The following is a 22741-nucleotide window of genomic DNA, read 5'->3' on the forward strand; positions in this document are numbered from 1 at the left end:
ATTGTTTAATTCTCACCAAAAAAATGGCACCAATCACCGAGTCCTCTCAACTGTCAGCACCGCAGATCCCCAACACGACCCCACCGCTCCTGCAGATCCCCAGGCCGGTGGAACACTCCCTGCGAGTCGGCGGGCTCCAGTCTCCCCAGTCACTGGGGATCCCGACATCAGAGTCCCAACTCTGAATCCTGCCTTAGGCCTATCGCACATGCACACCGGGGAGTCTAGTGTGCGATAGTAGGACTAGGGGAGGATTCGGAGTTGGCGTCGGGAGCTCCGGTGTCCCGAGGAGGGCGACGGGGGGGGGGGGGGGGGGAAGGAAAGGGAACGCCACTGAGCCCGAGGTCCCACTCCTGCCCGAGAGGCTGCTCTCCTTGATGACGCCAGGAGAATGGATACTTCCGACTGCTTGCGCTGGGAGGCAGCGGGGTGCAGTTTGAGAGGGAGAGTTGGAGATAAAAGTCAATAGGGGAAGGTAAAGAAGAAATGGAATGAGAGAGGGGAGGGCATTACTTGAAACGAGGACAATCGTCGTTCTAATTTCATGTCGAGTGAATTTTTTTGCCCAACCTGTAAGGTCAGTTCGGCTCTAAGAAAATTTCAGACAAATGAGGATTTCTGATTTGCTTTGCATATCCTCATTTACCCAAAATGTAGAATATTTTTTCAGATAAATGAGGATTTTGGAGAATCTTATTTTGTATAATCAGAGGTGCCCTACACTCTAACTCCCTAAAACTAACTCCTTAATATAGAATCGATTTAGCAGTCACATTATGTAGAAAACTTGCAGAACTTCTCAGCACAAAAGCCCGTCTAAGCGAAATGGAGCATGAGCCAAGGTGTGTGAAGACGCCACCAAATCAAAAGCACAGCCTTTCAGTGGAGATTAATTCTTTATTCCCTCAACCCGACAGAGAGATGTAACATTTTTTTTTAAAAAGCATGTATATAATACATGCAATTCAAAAAATTTCAGTGCTCAATGGTTATCTGAATGTTTGATGCAGGGTTACAAAATAGCAAGTGATCATACAGAATGCAAAATATTCCCAAACACAATCGACACATCCATTTTGTCATACATCAACATTGCCTTTTAGATTAGATTTCCACACACATTAGAACACTGCCATCCTTCTACGTGAAAGAAGGAGCCCTGCCTGCTGTATAATGAATACTGACCTACACAGATGTAATTTCCACTTAGAAAGATGGATTTGGATTTTTTTTAATGAAATATATAAAATCTGTGAATTTTGCACTTCAAAGAAGATATGAGTAGAATAATTTTTATTTTTAAACTGCATTCCACATCCAAAAAAAATCCTTTTTGCCTTCAAAGTGATGTGTAGTTAAAAAATATATGGTCCTAATTTGAAGTGTTTAGCAACTCTGGTTTCTGTGGGGTGATCTGTTTTATAAACACGACATAACGTTTTACTTTAAAAAGTTTTATTGTCTCAAGGGGCGTTGGAATAGCTCAAACTCCAGGAGCTGAAAATCCCAAACAAAAGCAAGATCAGTTGGAGTCACTCAATAAGACAGTTTCACTACCTGCTGCAGAACTGCTCACATCGCTGAATGACTACAGCCGGAATGACCTACAGCACTGAAGAAACTCAAAGGCACAGAAATAGATCTAACTGCTCTATTGAACTCAAGATACCTACTTATCCCTTCCCCAATCTTCTCTGAAATTTAAAGAACAGTAAAACCCCTGATATCTGGCATCTATGGGGATTGGCAGATGCCAGATAAATATATTTTCCGGTTGCTTGATACTTATTCTTACTATACCTAATTAATACACCTGCTTTAAGAATAAACAGTACAAAAGACAAAAATACTACACTGGACAAACGTTAATTGCATGAATATATAAATCTTAAAACATTTTACTTTCTTTTTAAACACATTCTTTGAAAACATTTAACCGACGTGCATCTGCAGGTTCCTCCCCCTCCAGGGAGCTGCCCAAAAGATGGGATTGATTGAATTCCGGATACCAGGGGCTTTACTGCAACTTGATTGTCCTCTTTCCCAGTGTTGTATTTGACATGAAATATTAATTCCGTTTCTCTTTCCACAGACATTGCATGGCCTCCTGAGGGCTTTCACCATTTTCTGTTTTTGCTTTGGGATACCAGTTAGACCACAAGACACAGGGGCAGAAAGAGGCTATTCAGACCATTGAGTCTGTCCCACCATCTAATCAGGAGCTGATCCATTTACCCAATCACCCCCACTGCCCGGTCTTCTCCCCATAACCTTTGATGCCCTGGCTAATCAAGAACTTATCAATCTCTGTCTTAAACACATCCAATGACCTGGTCTCTGCGACTGCCTGCGGCAACAAATCCCACAGATTCATCTGCATCTCTGTTCAAAGTGGATGGTCTTCAATCTTTTGCATTTACAGTTCACTTTATCACTAAGAGAGTCCACCAGAATAGAAACTATCCCCAAAAGATAAATAGTCTCTCAGTGTCCTTATTCAATTTGGTGACAAGAATTCTTAGAAAGTATCATCTACCTCTGCTGCTGGTCAATATTCAGCAGGGAAAGTATGAGCTGGTTGGTCATGATTCAAAGGCAGAATGAAAATAAAGAATCCACACATTATTAGTTTCATGCTATTTATAAGTGGTTGAGACAGAGTGTTTGTGTGTCAGTGAAGTTTCCATTTCCTGGGTGACAAATGCATTATCTACTGTTGGGGTTGGTGACTAGCCCATCACCACCACTCTCCTCCCTATCCACATCCACCTACCCACACACAAGGCAATGAATCAACAGCTGAACACAAATCAAGATAGTAAAACAGCTAATTTAACAATGGTCTTTCGGGTTTTGTGTTATGAACACACCTGAATGGGGAATTTAGATTGTGTTGATTTTTAAAAATTATATTTCGAAGTTACTGTCAGAGTACATACACGACATCACATACAACCCTGAGATTCATTTTCCTGTTGTAAGGTAAAACATCATGAGATGGGAATGTGTAGGGAGTTACCCTGTACAGGGCAGTAACAAGAAGGGGAGGTGTCCTTGTACTCCTGTTAGGTAAAACATCATGAGATGGGACCGGAGAAGGAGTCACCCAGTACTAAGGAGTAACAGAATGCATCCTTGTACTTACAAGATAAGAGAGACATTGATGGATTGAGAGGCAGGAAGCTAGCAGGGAAAGGATAGCAACAGTTTTAGTCATTGGACAAGTAATGATATGATGATGTTCTAAGCATGTATCCAAGGGTATAAAAAATCACCATTTTGCTGATAACGGCAGAATGCATTCTCCGGCTAACTTTGTTAGTCGCAAGTGTTACAATCCGGTAATAAAGAACAAAGAACCCTGATTTCGACTCAGCCTGGTGTTTGTCTCACTCATTCATGAACAAAGCAGACCTAACACTGTGGGCGAGACACAATTACAATTTAGTGGTAGTGCAAAAACCAGTATTCAAGTAAATACATATACGTGCAAACAAATAAAGAAATGTAAACAAAGAGACTGTGCAATACAGAGAGGAAAAAAAAACGAAGTGTACAAGTACGAGCCCCTAAATGAGTTCCTGATTGAGTTTGTTGAGGAGTCTGAAGGTGGAGGGGGAGCAGCTGTTCCTGAACCTGGTGGGGTGAGTCTCGTGCAATGATCAGTTATCATAAATTATTAATTTTGATTAAAAAAGGATTTTTGTGGACATTTCTGGATGGTTTAATTCATCCAGGTTCTTTTGTGACCCTTTATGATGCAGGATGTGGCCTGGATTGGAAAATAAGTCTTATGAGACAAGCTTAGCAGAGCTGGGGCTTTTCTCCTCGGAGCGAAGAACCATTAACCAGGGTTTATTGTCATGAAGTACGGTGTTTGGTGCCAGCGTTGCAGTGCCAACATTCAGATTATAAACCACATTATGAGAGGGGTCTTGAGATTGAGCTATAGATGAGGTAGACAGTCAGCAGGAATAGCAAACTCTAGAGGACATCTGCACAAAGAGAAGGGAGGAAAGTTTAGAGGAGACATTAGGGGCAAGTTTTAAAATAAAACAGAGTTGTGGGTGCCTGGACTGCCTTGCCAGAAGTGGTGGAGGAGCCTGGAACATTAAGGGCATTTAAGAGATTCTTAGACAGGCACATGGATAATAGAAAAATAGAGGGTTATGAGATGGGAGGGTTTTGGTAGGTATATATGGACAGCACAACAACGTGGTGCAAAGGGCCTGTGCTGCAATGCTCTATGTTCAAACTTCTTTTTATTATACATCAACTCTATCCAAAGAAAATAACATTAATTCACCATCTCTCTATTCTGATCGTTTCATCCTTAACGTTTGCTTTGACAGAACTCACTTGGCAGGAATACAGTGGAATAGGTTAAAAATTAGGGCTTAATTTTCCTGTTTTCAATACTTGCCAAATTACGAAAAACAAAATGAATTCTGATGTGGCTCTGATGCGTGTGTTGAAATATAAAATTCATCGAAGATAATGAAAGACGATTAAGAAGAAAGAAGCATGACCTTTTTTTTCTCATGGGTGTAGGTGACGTGTTAGGACAAGTACAGATTTTCTATTAGTCTTTTTTCACTGTTCATTTATTCTGAACAAGATTCAGGATTTTAAAATGTGTTACCTATTAATTGAGCTCTTGCAGAAATTTATCTATGTAAAAGGGTTAATTATCACAGAATTAATGAACACAGAGCTACTCAGCTTAGCAGTGTAAAGATTAAAAAGATGCAAACCAAGCTAAATTCAACATCTGATCTTCACCTTCCCTCTTGCATACTTCAGGTTTGAAGGTTTAATTGAAACAGCATACTATACAGTGAAACCTCGATTTAATACAACCCGATTTAAAGCTAAATCAGATACAACTCGACCCACTCCTGGATCCGGGGCTTGTGGCAGGCCAGTGAACGATGGAGTGTGGTGCTGTGGAACTCCGGCAGCCAGCTGCCCTGCAGGTCAGCCGGGGACGCGCACACCAGCGGCAGAGAGCCGGGCGGGTCCGACCGCAGCAGCCAGCGCAGGAGGCAGTCGTAGCTCAGCGGGTTGCTGTCCAGGACCAGTGAGCTCTCTTCCAGCGTGTGGCCAGTTCCCTCAGCCTGTACAGCTGCCGAAGGCTCTGCTCCTGTGCGGGGAGCTGATGCCCAGGTAATGCAGCCGGAGTGTGGCCAGATTTTGCAGGTGGGTCTGGGATTCAGCCAACACAGAGATGAGGCAGGTTGATGTTCTTGCTGTATATGTGAAATCCTGATTTAGCACGACCCCGCGATGACACTTAATAGACCCAAACAATCGTGTTCTAATGGGATTTCACTGTATGTGGTAAAACTAGGAAAGCTATTGAAGTTGCCAAAATGTGGACTGGCCAATTGTACCCATGGATGCTGAGTGACACAGAGTTCCTCCAGCAACTCCTTGTTCACTCTGCCAGGAGGTTCAGCAACAGCTGGCTACCCCTCCACCATCAGACACCTCAACATAATGTCAATAATATTTCCAGTTCTGGTAAACTTATCCTAGCAAAGTGTTAACTTTTCAATTATTTTAATTTTTGAAACAAGGCAGCAAAACGCACCTGCCCTTGGCTCTGAAAGTCTGCACGGGACTCAAAGCAATTTAACAAGAATTATAAGCTGAAGTTACATTCTAAATTAAATTACAATGGGGAAAAAAATTGCTTGACCAATATAAACTGTGCAAAAATATTAAATAAATATATTTCATGTATTTTTCTTGTGCTAGGAACAAGGGATACCAGCCAGGAAATTAGCTTTCTATCAATGATTAATTTAGCCTGCTGCACGAAGCTCAAAGACAGGGAATTAAAGGTATATTTTAAAAATAGTTATTTTTATTTTGGATAAATCAAAATGAGAGAATAGTTTCAATCTCAGCACCATTTCATCATTTTCTACCGACGTTCGCAATATCAAGACTATTGACCCCATCTAGAAGAGGCCAAGGGATGTCACCACCTTCTAAAGATGCCCAAAGAGACTGCAGGCTCAGGGCTCTTCTATCTGTTCGTGCAACTTTAAATTTTGTGGCATCTGGAAAGGATAGTTAGCTTGCCCCAAGAGAGCAGGCTGATTGCCTTGACCATAGGAAGGCAGAGCGAACAAGGAGGTGCTGGGGGAATTCTGTGCATTAGGTAGCATCCATGGATACAATTGGACAGTCAACATTTTGGGTCAGGATCCTCTAGTGGCAGGGTTAGTGCAATGCTATTGCAGCTCCAGTGAGCAGGGTTCAAATCCGGCACTGTCTGTAAAGAGTTAGAACATTCTTCCCATGTTTCCTCCCAACATCCAAAATATATGGGGTTGAAGTTTAATTTGGGTGGAAGAAGGCAGCATGGGTTTAAACAGCCTGAATCAGTTTCTAGTGAGCTGTAAATAAAATTTAAATGGCACAGAAAATAATTATGCAAATAGATTCAAACAAATTGTTAAAGAATAAAATAAAAACGACTTTAAATTCTATGCAATTCTTTAATATTCTTTTGAGGGAACCATTGCCACAGATTTTCAAGGCCAGAGGTTGTACATTATGATTTTGTGTACTATTAGGAACTCCATAATATCTGCTATAACAAGCTTGGCACAACAGATCTGGATCTGGTGAGCTTAAAGTTCAAGTTTATATCAATTGGCAATTCTCTGAAAATTGCCTTGGTTCTTCATATGGAGGAGCAGAGTTTTGCAGGTGACTTTTTTTGGATTTTACTAACTGCTCATCTACAAATGCCAAAATTTCCCGTCAGTTTAACATAGCATTGATAATTCTGAAGTCATTACAATTCAGAATTCCTGGCCAACAAATGACACATCTGTTTCATTGCTTTGAGCTTTTCTATCAAGCATAAAATCCAAACGTCTCCCACTATTTCTGTCTCTCACTAATAGAAATACAGACGTGTGTTGCCTGGGAAAATCGAAATTGGCAAAAGAATGGTGCTCTGTGGATGAAAGTTAATATTTGCCATTCACCAACATGAACCGTGAATAAGACGGTTTCAGTGTTGGACACGCTTGTAATGACAACATTCTTTTGCAGCTCTCGTCCAGGACATCAAAGGGAGACTCTTGCAAATTTCTACAGGTGAACCACGGAGATTATTCTGACTGGATGCATCACTGTCTGGTTTGCAGATGCCAATGGACAGGACAGGAAAAGACGACAGAGTCGTAAACTCGGCCAGCACCATCATGGGCATCAGTCTTCACTCCACTGAGGACATCTTTAGAAAGCAGCCAACCAGGCCATGCCCTCCTTACAGGAAGAAGGTTCAGGAACATGAAGACAAGCACCCAATGGCACATGGACAGCCTCTGCCATCAGTTTTCTAATGGACAATGAACCACAAACACTACTTCATTTTCTCTTCCTTTTACAAGAATTTATTTTTTTTAATTAAATTGCATTTTAGAGCAATATTTGCACCTGTGACACTGCCACAAAACAACAAATTTCGTGACATGTTTGTCATAATAATTTTTGATTCTGATACAAAAGACGGAATCCTTGGCCACTCTCAAACTATCTAGCAATTCTTAAGGTGCCGTCAGAGAGCAGCAGCGATCATCAAGGATCCGCACCAACCCGCACGCGTTCTGTTCTCCCTGCGTCCATCAGGAAAGAGATATCGGTGCCACAAGACTCACACCACCAGGTTCAGGAACAGTTGCTACCCCTCCACCATCAGACCCCTCAATCAGGAACTCATTTAAGGACTCTTACTTTTGGACTTTATTGATTTTTTTTCTTGTTATTGCACAGTTTGTTTACATTTCTTTATTTGTGTGTATGTGTTCATAAATTGGACTACCAGTAAGTGGTAATTCTGCCTCATCCCCAGGAAAAAATAATCTCAGGGTTGTATGCGATGTGGTGTATGTACTCAAGACAATAAATCTGAACATAAACATAAATTGAATACAAACTCAATTTGTAACGTTTACTCTATTTTCATCTTTCCACAGATATCGCTTGACCTGCTGAGCACTTGCAGTGAGGGCAATATTCGGTGTCTCATCATTTTGGCATTGTTTACTGACTTTTACTCCTCGCTGTTTATCTCCATCTCCATCAGACAGATCAGCAGTAATGAGCAAGGTTCTCCACCATTTCTATCATTTATTCTCCTTCACCTTTCATAGACATTTCTTTGCTCTCCCCTTCCCCTCCATTGCAATACAAAATGCATTTGATTTCTCTGAGTTCTAATGAAACAATAACGGTTTCACCCTCCATATGCTACTGTGCTTCCTGTTGTTATTTCAAATTTCCAGTAACTCTATCTTGAATTTGCTTTTCAAGAAGCACTTTGTGCTCTCAACCTCTCATATTATGCTAACAGATTGTCGTAGGCGTCATTTACCAATTGTCACTCATCTGTTGGACATGGTGATAAACCAGATATGATTTATAAATCCAGTAAAACCCCGGGTATCCAGAATTGAAGAAACCAGAAAAAAAAAATTGAGGAAAATAAAAAAACCTAAAATAAATAAGAATAATAGGTGAAAATACGCAAGTTTAAAATTGTAAAAGGAAATGTTCTCTGAAGTAACACAGAAACCTTTGGTGAAGTGGGAGTAAATATTCAGCAAGTGGAGGGCCTTGGTCAGGCTTTGCTCATAGCAGCTGTTTGAATAAAGTTGTGTGAAACAGTAATGATGTTGCCCAGGATGAAGAGCTGGTTGATGCCGCTTGCCATTGGGGCGACTCTCTTAGAGTATCTCCTTATCCCTGCTTAGTAAGAGTCACCCCAGTCAGAGGCTTTATCTGTAAACTTTGAGAAGGGGTTAATTATCTATAATGTTATTGTTCAAGTTTTGGGCACTCCGTGGAGGGGGAGGAATCTGCAGATGAAGTGATGGTTAAATGTTTCCAATGATTGTGACGGAAAATAAAGTAAAATGCTTTAAGGTTTATATATTCATGCAAGCAAATTTGTTCAATGTAAATACAGTGTAGTATTTTTGTCTTTTAAACTGTTTATTCTGAATGCAGGATTGTTAGTTAGGGATTGTAAGAGTCAGTCTCAAGCAATTGGAAAATACACTTATCCAGAATCTACCAATCCCCATAGGTGCCAAATACCAGGGGCTTTACTGTACCATTGATAGCCAGTTAAAGATCAATCTATGCACAAGGACCAATCCATTGTAAGCACCCAGTATTGTCATACGGTGCCTGTTGTTTCCAACAGATCTATTCAATGACCTTACCTTCATGGTACAACCACATTAAACGTCCTTTAACTTTTGTGATTGAAGCCACACATATTTCTGCAAGGTTGCACAGGGAAACCGCCTCCAACTTCATATTTTTGGTGAAGCCTCGATGGAGGGAAGTCTGAAGAATGCAAAAGGGAAAAAAGAGAAAGAAATGGTTATATGGTTAATAATTTAACAGACTGTGCTAATGAGGTTTTATTTTAAAATGGCTGGCCTCCTTATAATTACACGATTTCTTACAGCCAAGTATGCCATACATTGTAACAAGGTTATACACCACAGTGAATGTTGTGGAACAGTACAAATACACGGTGATGATCACCAGAATCAGTCTGGTAACGTTTTTACCTCATTATATAGAGTGTGAATTCATAATGCAATTAGATTTTGAAAATCTGTTCTGAAGGTGCTTGAACTAAGAATGTTCTTTAATTTTTTTTTAAATCAGAGAAACCTACAGATATTCCTACAAAGATATACAAATGAAGAGTTTAATGAGGCCTTAATTAAATAGCCAAGTATTTCACTGGACTAGAAAGTGTTGCATTTATTATCAATACTCAGTTGTTAAAAAGATCCAACTTGATTTTTTTTTTGCTAAAGGTCAAATTTATCTCAATATTATGTCTGTGGACATTTAAACGGTTTCTGAAAGACTCTAGGTAAACTTTCATTAAAAAAAATAATGTAACTGAAATACTACACGGGTTGAATAAAATGCAACCAATTTAATTTTTAAAATTCCACATCAAGAAACAGAATTAATGACAAAATTATTTGAACATTGGATTCTATTACCAATGGAAGAAGAAAATAATCTTGGGTTAATTGTTACGGTTTTGTTTTCCACTGTAATATTTCTTCTTCTGACATATCAGAAAGGTCGACACAATTATAAAAATGTTTTATCACTTCCTCTTTCTTTGAAAATCAATAAGTATTTTTGCCTTGTGTACACATGCTAAGACACATGTCAAACTGGAAAACAATCATTCTGGCAAATATAGACATTACAAACTACACGATAGATAAAAGCATGTTTGACGTTTCTTTCCTGTGGTGTACAGCACTAACTCAGTTACATTAAAAAGATCAAGACAGCCAACTACAGGAGACCACAAACTCCTGGAAATAAATGCTTAAAATCAAGGTTCCTTTTATTGCATTAAAATGTATACATGTATTAAAATATACATGTTGTACTTCATCTTTTGCCTGCTGCAAGACAGAGTCGCCGTGAGATTGCCCAGCGTCCCTAACAAGAGGAGTGAGAGAAGCAGCAGAGTCCCCTCAGAGACACTGAGTGTCCGTGGATTCACCTCCAGTGCTCCCGCCGCCTCTGCAGTCGCACAGACTCTTGATCAAACCATCAGCCACCCGAGATGCGAATCCATACCTCCAACACAAAGCCTTCAGCGCCTGAAGCCCGAAGGCAGCCCTTCTTGCCCTCAGCACCCTCTCGAATCCCAGTTCTGATACCTGGCTCCTACGGGCCAGTCTGCAGCAGCATTTTGAAACTAAGTTATGATAACCATGAATAATTTCTAATCGTGCTTCTACAATTCTAGCTGGAATTAGAAACACACATTAATGCAATGCCTTTGTGTCGTGCCTGAAGACAACCTATGCAGGATCAATGTCAGAACAAAAGATTGCGTGCCTGTACTTATTTAGGGACTGGTGACATCAAACGACTCAACATTGTGGTGAATATCCACTAGTGAACTGCAGAAACAGCACCAGGTATTTCTGTGTGTGAAACTGTTTCAAAAGGAAATACAATTAAAGCAGACGTGGTGGTAGCTGAATGTCAAAGCACTTTTGAACTTGCGAATCCATGCAGAAAGTATTTAAATTATTCTAGATGAAAAATTATTTAGTAGGACATTAATGCAGACCACCTCTACAAAATCCCCACAAACAAAAATCCACCATTAACGTGTATATCAATGTACAGTAAAACCCCCACATCTTGCACCTATGGGGATTGGGAGATGCTGGATAAGTGCATTTTTCGGCTGCGTGTTGTGTGAAAGGTGAACCAACAGCGAGGCACGCTAATTTTAAACTTACATATTTTTTAACCTATTTACTTCTCACTATGTTTTTCATCAGTTGCTTGAATTCCGGATAACAGAGGTTTTACTCCATTGTAAGCTAATGAAATGTACATCTCTCCATTTATGGGCCTCTGACCATCAGAGCAATTTTAGATGCATCTTTAATTCTTTCAGATAAGCAAATAGTACATCGAGCTTACTTGGTTGAAAAAGGATCCTACAGAACTGTTTTACAAAGTAATTAATACCTGGGGTGAATCATGAAATTGGATGGGGCACTTGTGGCTGGAGTCCACACTGATATATCTGGCCTCAGTACAGTGGTAGTCACACATGCAGTCGTAGAGCAGTCATTCTCAATGGGGACCATACAACCCTATCTGGTCCACAGTACATTTAAGTGGGGGAGGGGGGGGGAAATGTTCATGTTGTCAGTAGAAGTACAGACAAAAACCAACTAAACTTGATTGCTTCACAGTGCAATATAGAAAATAAATATTCAGTAATTAATGAAGCACACAAGTTAAATGAGCCCCCGATTGAGTTTGTTATTGAGGAGTCTGATGGTGGAGGGGCAGCAGCTGTTCCTGAACCTGGTGGTGCGAGTCTTGTGGCACCGAGACCTCTTTCCTGATGGCAGCAGCGAGAACAGAGCGTGTGCTGGGTGGGGTGGATCCCTGATGATTGCTGCTGCTCTCCGATGGCAGCGTTCCATACAGATGCTCTCGAGTTTTGCCTGTGACGTCCTGGGCTGTGTCCACTACCTTTTGAGGGCTCTAGGCTCAGGGGTATTGGTGTTCCCATCATTTCAGCTTTGGCATCACCCACATGCTTTCTCAGCTGATGTAACCTTTCAATAAAAAAGTGTCTATCCTTTACAACTGTCTTCATGGTCTACAGCAGTGCCAATAAAACCCCATCCATTTAAAATGATTAGCCTCATGTGTTTTTGCACTTCCTCCCAAGTTAAGAATGTGGTAATAATCCACTTTCTGTTGTGTTTCGTACTTTACTAATGACAGCCAGTGAATCACTGGTAGCAGTAATGTCCTACGTTAGAGTTGTTGGTAAAAAAACAAACGTTGAATTTCTGGCATAATCCATGGATGGATATTTGGGCTCACATCTCACTCATTCGCAATTAATCCACAAATTCTGAGAGGCAGAGTTAAGGTGGACGGTCAGTGCCTTTTCCCAAAGCAGAAATAGCAAATATCAGGGGACATCTTTATAGTAAAGGGAGGAAAGTTTAATGGGAGACATCAAGGGTAAATTTTCTTTTTTTATACATACACACATACACACAGAGTAGGTGCCTGGAATCCCTTGCCAGGGATGGTAGTGGAGACTGAAACATTTGGGATATTTAAGAGACTCTTAGACAGGCACATGGATGGAGGTAAACCAGAGGGTTATGAGGAAGGGTTATGAACTTTTATTTTTGGTTGGAATATATAGGTCAGCACAACATCAAGGGCTGAAAGGCCTGTACTGTGCTGTAGTGTTCTATGTTCTAACTAACGTTAAATTAAGTATGAACGAATGCTTAAATGCTTCAAGCAGCTTTGAAAAATTGTCAACGGAGGAGTCATGTGATGGAGTAGTGGCTGGTCGACTGGAACCAGCCTTCTCCAGAGAAAAGCAAAAAAAGTTTGGAAAAAAGAGCTCAATAAACATAAAATACAGGAAGAGAAAGTTACAGAGAAGAGACAGAAGATGGCACCCAAAAGAGAAATCGTAAGAATAACAGAGAAAAGGGAAGAAAGAAAATCACTGGAGAAGAAGAAGGCCTTATCTGCACGCCGGAGCAGAGAGCCACCGTGGAGAGGAGCGGCCGATCTCCGATGTTGGTGAGTCCCCAGAGGAGTGGTGTCCTCCCGACTAGCGGACTTCAAAAATGGCTCTCAGAGCCAAGAAGAGGAGCGCAACTGTGCATGCGCCAAGAGTTGCACGTGCACAGTGCGCAAGTGAAAGAAAAGGTTAACGCCAGCGAGAGGGGTCTCAGCTGAGGAGCGGCCAGCTGTGGAGTGGCCAACTGAGAGATGCCCAGTATCGGGGCGTTCGGCTGGGGGAAGCAAACAAGAAAGAAAAGAAGAGTGGTGAGAAAGAGAATGAACGGCGGAAAGAGGATGAGCGGCAACAGAGCGACCGGCAGGGGTATGGCCTGCGGCAGTGGGCCCAGCAGCGGGTCGACCTGCAGCAGGAAGCCTAAAAGCAGGAGACTCAGCAGCTGGAGGCCCAGCAAGGATACAGAAGCAGCTCACCAGAGAAGGATGAAGATATACAGATATAGAGAAGAGAAGAAAACGACACAGACATAGATACAGACACAGAAGAAGAGGATGAAGACCAAGAATTTCAAAGGAAAGAAGAAGGTAAAATAGAAAGACAAAGCCTTTTTCGAAGAACAAATGAGGTCATTAAAAGAATGGCCATCATTAGAATTTAGTTCAATCAAAAGAAAAATGAAAAGAGCTGAAGACAGAAGCAAAGCTTAGAGTTGGTCATGACTGAAATAGGGAAAAGAGAGGAAAATGTGGAGGAACGAGAATCTGCTGCAGAAATGGAGATAAATGATTTAAGAGGGAAGTTGGAAGAGAGCGAAAAAAAATTAAAGGGACACAAGATTTATTGTCACAAAAAATTGACGTATTGGAAAACTACAGTAGGCGAAACAACATAAAAATAGTGGGCCTGAAAGAAGGCAAAGAAGGGTCAGATATGAAGGAATTTATAAAAGGATGGATCCCAAAGGTGCTGGGAACGACAGATTCACATGAAGAAATAGAAATTGAAAGGGCGCATAGAGCACTAGTACTGGAACCGCCACCACATCAAAAACCGAGATCCATATTGGTAAAATTTCTAAGATATACGACAAAACATACTGGAGCAGGCAAGAAAGAAGGTTAGAGAAGTCAATAAGCCATTTGAATATAAGGGACAAAAAATATTTTTTTACCTGGACATAAGCTTTGAACTTTTAAAGAAGAGGAAGGAATTCAACACAGCGAAAACAATCTTATGGAAGAAAGGTTATAACTTTATATTAAGACATCCAGCTGTACTCAAAGTATTTATTCCTGGGGAACGGAATAGACTGTTCTCGGACCCAAAGAAAGCCCAAGAAATTGCTGAACATTTGCAGGACATGAAAAGAGAGGAGGAGGAGTGACAAGAAGGATGAACGGCAAGAAAATATACAAAAATATGTAAAAATATAAAAATAATGTATATATAAAGATGGATAAGAGAAGGGGAAGAAGGGAGAAAAAAAGAGAGCTTTGTTATGTTTAGGAAAATAGTGTTCTCTGGGGGTGCTGGGGGTGGGAGAATAATGGTCACTGAGAAATCAGTTGATGCTTGCGAGTAAGTTCGCAAACCGAATGGAAAGGGGAGTTGTGGTTGTCGTCAAGGGACAAGGGGCAATCGAGCAATCCAAGGAGGGGTTAAAGGGTTATTGCTTGTGGGGATTGTTGGGGTATTTCATGTTGGGGTATTTCATGTCTATACTGAGATTAAAAAGGAAAACTTAAAAAACAGTAATTGGAAAAATGGGGATGGAGTGGGTGAAGAGGCGGAAAAGAAGTGAAAATAAAGATATAAGATGGCCACGTTGGACTATATGACTATAAACATTAATGGAATATATAACCAAGTTTAAGTGTATCCCATTCGGAAAAAAAAATCACATATAATTTAAAAGACAAAGTTACAATGTTTGAAAAAACCTGGAAACCATACATGGAACATAACAGAAAGAGCAGGCCTCGGACCACCACCACCTAAAATGATAAGAAGTTAAACACGATCAGATTTAATGTGAATAAGTAGATGATACGTCTTTTTTGTCTGTATTCCTTTTGTAAAAGATATTGTTTTATTGTATTTCATATGTTCAATATTTACTGTTTTTGGAGGGGGGTGGGAAAGGGGAAGGGAGGGATGGGGGAAAAAAGAAAATGTCACTGTGAATATTTAAAGAGATGCATTTATAAATATATTTGTTGATATGGTTCATAGTGCGATAAATAAAGAATTACAAAAAAGAAAAAAACGTCAACACAAAGAATGAGTTATTCAACATTTGGTCGAGAAATATGTGAAAATGACAGTATTGATTTGTAGAAATGTTAATGTGTGAAGGAAGCCAATCATCCATCGAATCCAGACTTGAACCCGTGTCCTCTAACCTCTGGTAGAAAAACACCCATTAGGACAATTCTCTGCCTTCACCACCCTCCCTCCCCACCACCATCACAAATTCTCTCCTCCGTCTTCTCCTATGCCAGATAACACGTCTTATCACTTTCTGCCACTGTTCAAGCGTTAAACAGAATGCAAAATCCAGGTTCCACTGCCAGAGTGAGGAATTCGCATAATGCCTGATACTGCTGCAAATCGATGACTTTGTGACTTGTTCATGACAATAAATTCTGATTCTGACTGGGGGTCAAAACTTGAAATCCCAGTAGCCAACTATTTAAATTCCTCACCACATTCCCACACAGATGTGTGTGTCTGTCTGTCGTCAGTCTCATCCATTGCCAGGGTGAGGCCAGTCAAATGCAAAGCTAAGGAACAACACCCCATATTCCTCCTGGACAGCCTTAAACCTTACAGCATAAACACTGACTTTCCTAATTTTAGGAAACCCCCATCTTCACTTTGTTCCTCTCTTTTTTTTTTTAAATTTAGTCCTGTTCTTAGATTCCTCAATTTTCTCCGTCGCACCCTGACACCTTTTAGACCTACCCCATTTTATTTCCACCTTGATACACTTGACATCACCCTTTCCTACTTCAGTCTTGATATATGGTCCCAACTCGAAATGCTGACTGTTTCTACCCGTGGATGCTGCCCTTAGATCGCTGAGTTGCTCCAGAACCTCATCTGTTCAAGATTCCAGCATCGGCTGTTTTTGCACTTCACTTTCCCGAAGAATTCCTCAAACTGCTCTCCTTTACTCGAGTTATCTTAGTGGCTTATGAAGCTGTTGATAATCCCATATAGGAAGAAATAATAGGAGAAAACATCAAACACTGCTAGGATGTTTACGTGATCGATTTTACTGTTATCTGATGGTACAAGTACAACCTCGGTGCAAAACACACAGACACACAACCAGACATAACACACAGACCGACAAATAATACATATGCAGGACAAGTATTCATATAAACAAATAAATAAATATGGTTTCATGAATATGAGAGTCTCGGATGGTCAGTGTGAGCAGTTCCTTTGGTCGGTCAGAATTCTCACTGCCCGTGGGAAGAAGCTGTTCCTCAGCCTGGTGGTGCTGGCTCTGATCCTCCTGGATCTCTTTGGTTCTCTTGATAACAAAAGTGGATTCATAATAAAGGAATCATATAAAGTTTTTTAAAGATACATTTTAATAAAGTTCTATAAAACTTTTATCACAATAGGTATGATATCTGGAATAAATTTCAGCTGTGGAACCCACCAAGATAAACAATGTTCTTCCCACTTTGCATCCAGTTACCTGGGGCTGACTTGCTTACACAGCTGTCTTACGAGGGACTGGACTTGGTGATGTAAGGTTGCAAATAGAACTTCCCTTCTCATTCTGCCTTCTTTCAATGATGCACCCAAGACTTCAGCAACCTTGCAAACTTACCCAAACTTACCTCTGAGCAATTCCCTTTCCTACCATTACTGGCCAATCTTGCAAAAGACAACACAACATAATATGAAGAAGGACGCTCCCGTTTTAAACAAATTGATCTTTTGCAAATTCCTGTAGCAAAGAGGTGGAGTTTTTTTTTTAATAGTTGGAAACACCAAATTTAACTCAAGGACTCCAGGCAAAATTCTACACCTACTTTAGGGAAAAATATTGTATCTTATTCAGTTAAATAAAATAAGCACAATATCTCAAATCATATTACATTTGCAGATATTTGGTGTTTAAATTTAAAATGCCAATTGACTTGAAGCAATAAATTGTTGTTGAATGAAATTATTGCATAACGGCGTATTTAACACACAAGGGAAACTTACATTTCGGAAGCAGCACTGGGACAGAGCCTCTGCCCCACACTGTTTAAGATAATCAGCCCAGTCAAAATCTAATCCAGGATAACCTGCAATATTAAAAAAAACCACAAATATAAGCAAAAAAGAAATCAATACTTTCTACTTCTCCTATCCTACTCTAACATTTCGGGCTGTCCCTGGGCCACAATTCTTTCAATACACGTGCAATTTTTCTGCTCTGACTCGAATAAGAAAGTGGTCACAGAAATAGCAAATTGAATTATCTACCATTACGAAAAAAATTAATGAAGATTTAAAGAGATGGAAAGATTTACCAATAACTTGAATAGGAAGGGTAAGTTGTATAAAGATGAATAATTTTCCGAGGTTGCAATATTTATTTCAGTCATTACCCATTCCTATTCCAACGAAGTTTTTTCAAGAATTAAATAAAAATGTAAGAAAATGTATTTGGCGTGATAAAATGCCAAGGATAACTTTGGAAAAACTAACTTGGTAATTTGATCAGGGAGGATTTCGGTTGCTGAATTTTAAAAATTATAATAAAGCAGCTCAATTAAGATTTCTATCCTGTTATCAAATTGGGGAGAAGACAGTGTGGGTACAGATTGAAATGAATAACATAGGAGAAACTAATCCAGAACATTTTTTGTATAAATGGAACGAGGAACATTTGAAAGGAGTACCAGTTTTAAAACATTATGGAATGGAATTCCTAAAGAAAGAGGAATTAAGAACTACCCAATAGCCAAGATGATATTAAAGCAGAATCCACCTATTTCTTTTATTTTAAATAATCCTTTCTTTGATATCTGGAACAATAACGGGATAAAGAGGATAAAAGATTGTTTCTTGGGATCATTTCTCTCGACTTTGAACAAATGAAAAAGAAATATACCAAATAAAACTATTTTTTTTCCTATCAGCTTAAATCATATTTAAAAAAGAAATTAGGTACAAATTTTAGATCCAGAACAGAGCCTATTTGAGTATTTAATAATATATACATTTATTGAGAAATTTATTTCTTGTAATTGAGAAGTTACAAGACACAATGCAGAAAAAATGGGAAAAAGATTTAAATATACAAATTCATAATGAGGCCTGATCAAGATTGTGCCAGGAGAGTGTAACCAATATAATTAATGTTAGATATCAAATGGTACAATATAATATTTTACACCAATTACACTCTGCATAAATTACATGGACTTGATTCAAATTGTTCTGACAAATGTTTCAGATGTAACAAAGGAACAGAAACCTTATTACGTGCAGTTTGGTCTTGTGAAAAAGTGGGAAAATTTGGGGAAGACTTGAATATATTATTGGGACAAATTATGAAGATACAGATACCAAAAGATCCCAGAATATTTTTGCTTTATATGACACTGATATTAAATTGAAGTTAGGCAAATATCAACAAAAATTTTTGAGTGTAGCAACAGTGGTGGCACGGAAATGTATGGCAGTAACATGGAAGTCAGATAATTTTGTTGGATAGATGGCAAAATTGTATACCATTGGAAAAGATTACTTACAATTTAAGGAATCAACCTGAAAATTTTTACGTGATTTGGAAAAATATGGATTTAATCACTAAGCGTCCATTCACATTATCCATAACATCCAATTCTTCCAATTAATATGTAGAGGATAGAATTATATGTTAGGAATATAGAAATAGTGAATGATAAATAAATTCAGGTGTTTTCTCTTTTCTCTCTTTTTCTTTTGGAGGGGGAGGGAAGGGGATGAACAGAAAAAGTTTATATATTATTTTGTGTCATTTTTATTACATTGTATTGTTATATGATTAAGGATTATATGTATGTATTGATGCAAATGAAAAATAAATTTTCAAAAATAAAAAGAAACAGCACAGCACATAAACAGGCTCCTCGGCCCAACTCATCTCTCCAACCAAGCTGTCTTCTTAGCTGGTTCCATTTGCCCATAGATACTTCGATGAAGGACTCAAACCCGTAATGTCAGTTCCGCAATTTATCTTTGCTATATAAAGGACACTGTTTGCCCTGCTGAGTTTCTCCAGCGTTGAGATTCACTCCCTCCAAACCTTTCCTATCCATGCACTGTCCATCATTGGAATTGCACCTCCAACTTCTTCTGGCAGCCTGGTCCATTTATCCTCTGTCCTCTGTGTGCTTCTTGCATTTCCTGCTGCCTGCTAAGGCTAACACCCCCATGGTTATTGCAAGTTCAGTGCCAAAGATCCCTGCAGGAAGCTGCTGATGTGCGATGTACCACAATTGAGAGGCCGTACCTTGAGCTCCGACAAAGAAGTGTTGCACATCAGCGTGCATAGGGCTAAGCAAAATGAGGACGTCACAAATCTGTTCACAGAGAAGAAACGACACTTGCTGAGTGAAGGTGTGCCGTATTCCAAAAGTTGCTGATGAGAAATTACTTATTTTCTTTCCCACAAAATTCAAGGCTTTTAACAACAAATAAACTGGTGCTAGTGTAGAAGACCTTGTATTAAGAGTCAAATCTATAATCACAAACTGTCCACGTTTTTTTCCTTTCAAGATTCCTTTATTGTCATGTAATATTACACAAAATTGTCTCCTGCCTGCAGTAACACAAAGAGTTGCCATTGGTGTCACCCAGTGACCCTTACTGCGAGAGAGAAAGAGAAGTAACAAAGAGTCTCTTCAGAGTCACTACCGAGTGTCCATGGATTTGCCCCAGCACAGATTCCTGTTCGATTCATCGGCAACCTGAGCTCCAGATCCTCCAGTAAGATCAGGAAGATCCTTAAAGCCTGGTGTCAAAATTGTGAGGTCATTTGGCTCATGCCAACTCGTTGTGGGGCAATCCAATTAGTAGTCAGAATCACATGCATGGAGACCAAGGCCTCTAGAATGCAATATGTTTCATGGGGTTCGATCACAAGTCTGTGAGTTCCACTCTTCTTGAGAGCACTGTACCTTTTTTTTGGAAAAGGGGAATAGTGATTTGGAGAACAAAGTTAGGTTATGGAACTCAGGTGGGTTAGGCTGGCTATCAAGATCCAGCAGAGGGGAGGCGAGGTCTAAATTTCTGACATATTGCAAGAACTCAAAGATGCTCACATGGAACACAAACTGAAGTGTCTGCTGTGTTGAAAAAGCTATTAAGTAATTTTATTCTGCTGATTTCTATACATTTACCCATCTTTTTGAAGAGCTGCATGGTCTAAAAGGCTTGCATAACAACTTTTAACAATCTGCAAACTAGTACAGTTAGTATAACGTGAACCAGTTTAAAGGTTAAAACCACACGTCGTGCTTCATGAGTCAACTGTAATGCACATTAAACTGCCGACAGCTGATTCACACAGGATGTGAATTCATGAATTACCAATGATCACCGATAGTGTGAGCTCTGCTTTAACCACTGTTGCCAAGCAACAGCCAATACTCACATTGCAAAAATAGTGCAAGAATTGCACAGATGTAATATGATCTGGTCCTACAATTTCAACTTCAGTTTGCTTTCTTGGGTGTTAACATCTCAGATGATCCATTATGGAGCCTCCACATCGATGCAAGTTTCACCAACAGCTATACTTAATGAGTAGTCTGATGAGATTTGTAACGTCACTGTCTGGCACGAGGTGCCAATGTACTGGACGGGAAAAGACTGCACTAACATGACATCAGTCTTCACTCCATCGAGGAATTCTACAGAGGCTGTGCCTCAAGATAGCAGCCTCTATCCTCAAGGACCATCAATTCCCAGGGCACACCCTCTTCTCACTGCTACCATCAGGTATGAGGTACAGGAGCGTAAAGACAAACACAAGGTTACAAAACCAGCTTCTTCCCTTCGGCCATCAGATATCTGAATGGACAACGAACCACGGACACCACCTCACTTTCCCTTCTTTTGCCCTAATTTATTTATTTTTAAAATAATGTAATTTATAGCAATTTTGCACCTGTATCGCTTCTGCAAAACTACAAATTTTGTGTCGAGTCCACAACAATAAGTACTGATTCAGAAACAAATACGAACCTCTGGGGGGAGTAAGATGGACCCCATTTTTTAGGCACCACTGAACCGGTAGGATCCCTGGTGAATCAGCATGACAGAGTATTGAGTTTTCACTCGCGTCTGGCCTCAAGTCGTCAATGGTGATCATAAAATACTGATCATTAAACACCTGTTGAAATAATCACAGGATGTTGAACAAGCATAATACTTTACATGGGATTTCTTCAAGTAGGCTCAAGATGAATAATAACACACAGAGATGCTGGAGGAACTCAGCTGGTCTCACAGTGTCCACAGGAGGTAAATATTTTTTTTACTGATGTTTTGGGCCTGAGCCCTTTTTCCTTCAAGGAAGAATACATTGGTATTGTTCTTTTACCTTCTATGGGTGCTGTGAGGCCGGTTGAGTTTCTCCAACATTTCTTTGTGTTTTTACTACAGTCTAAGGTCAGCAGACTTTTGTGTTTCACTCAATATTTCTGATTACCATCTAATATCTATTTTATTCATGTACAATTAGTTATTTTCCCCAATAACCAGTACAAAATGCAGCGCATTTGTTTTGGATAAACTAAGAAAAACTTGCTTTGTGAGAAGCTAATGCAACAATACTACATTTAAAAAAAAAAAATGAAACATAATCCTTTATCCAGAATTAGTGGACCAGTTTTCCAAAGTTTTGGAGCCAGTAGCTTTTTTTTTTAAAAGAACCGTATTTTTTTTAGGCAACGCAGAATAATGATGCAATAAAGCAAATATTTTAATTCTGGAATGTTCCAGAATATTTTTATCCAACTGATTAAAGAGTTATCAGTGCTCACCTTGGTCACTGTGGCTGGGCAAATGGAAAAGGGTTCTCTTGGATCTACCGCCTCCAACTTCGTGCCCACAGTGAAGCAGTGAGTCCTTACATCAGGCTGGTCCTGCAAGGTTTACAAAAAGACAGACCATCAAGTTTGGCCCTTCCAAGCTCAGATACGAGGCTTTGATAGGACATAACATATGTGCAGAGTTTCTCAACCATTTGCTTTCCACTAGCATACCACCTTAAGCTAACCACAAGGCACCTGTGGGTGCACATATGGAGTGAGACCCTCTTGAATGCATTTCCTGGAAGCAGGTAAAGGAAAATATATATACTTTTAAAAAACCCAGAAGATACTGGAAATTTGAAATAAAAGCAGAAACACTTAGCAGTATCTGTGGAGAGAGAGTAACAGATTCAACATTGCAGGTTGAAGACCTTTTGTCAGAGAGCTTATTTCAAATGGGAGGCAGAAAAAGGGCCGAAGAGGTTAGTGTTAAACATTAAGTTAATTGGCAGCTCCAAATTCAAGAGTAGTTTCATTCTAACAGCTATTAGACTCTTGTATCTCCCCAAACTACCCTTCCTATTCCAAG

The 22741-nt window shown here is 39.8% G+C and overlaps 1 protein-coding gene across 4 annotated transcripts in view; it reads right to left on the reverse strand.

Annotated features, from left to right (window-relative positions):
* The window catches only part of sfmbt2 (Scm like with four mbt domains 2), a 150189-nt gene that overhangs the window by 40332 nt on the left and 87116 nt on the right, over nt 1-22741 (reverse strand). For all 4 annotated transcript variants that reach the window (XM_069909548.1, XM_069909549.1, XM_069909551.1 and 1 more), the window contains 4 exons: nt 22162-22263; nt 21362-21509; nt 17345-17427; nt 9252-9378 (listed from right to left, as the gene is read on the reverse strand). In XM_069909548.1, coding sequence (XP_069765649.1) covers nt 9252-9378; nt 17345-17427; nt 21362-21509; nt 22162-22263 — 460 coding nt within the window. The remainder of the gene's footprint in view (nt 1-9251; nt 9379-17344; nt 17428-21361; nt 21510-22161; nt 22264-22741) is intronic.

Source organism: Narcine bancroftii, chromosome 13 (genome assembly GCF_036971445.1).
Source record: "Narcine bancroftii isolate sNarBan1 chromosome 13, sNarBan1.hap1, whole genome shotgun sequence".
NCBI lineage: Eukaryota > Metazoa > Chordata > Chondrichthyes > Torpediniformes > Narcinidae > Narcine > Narcine bancroftii.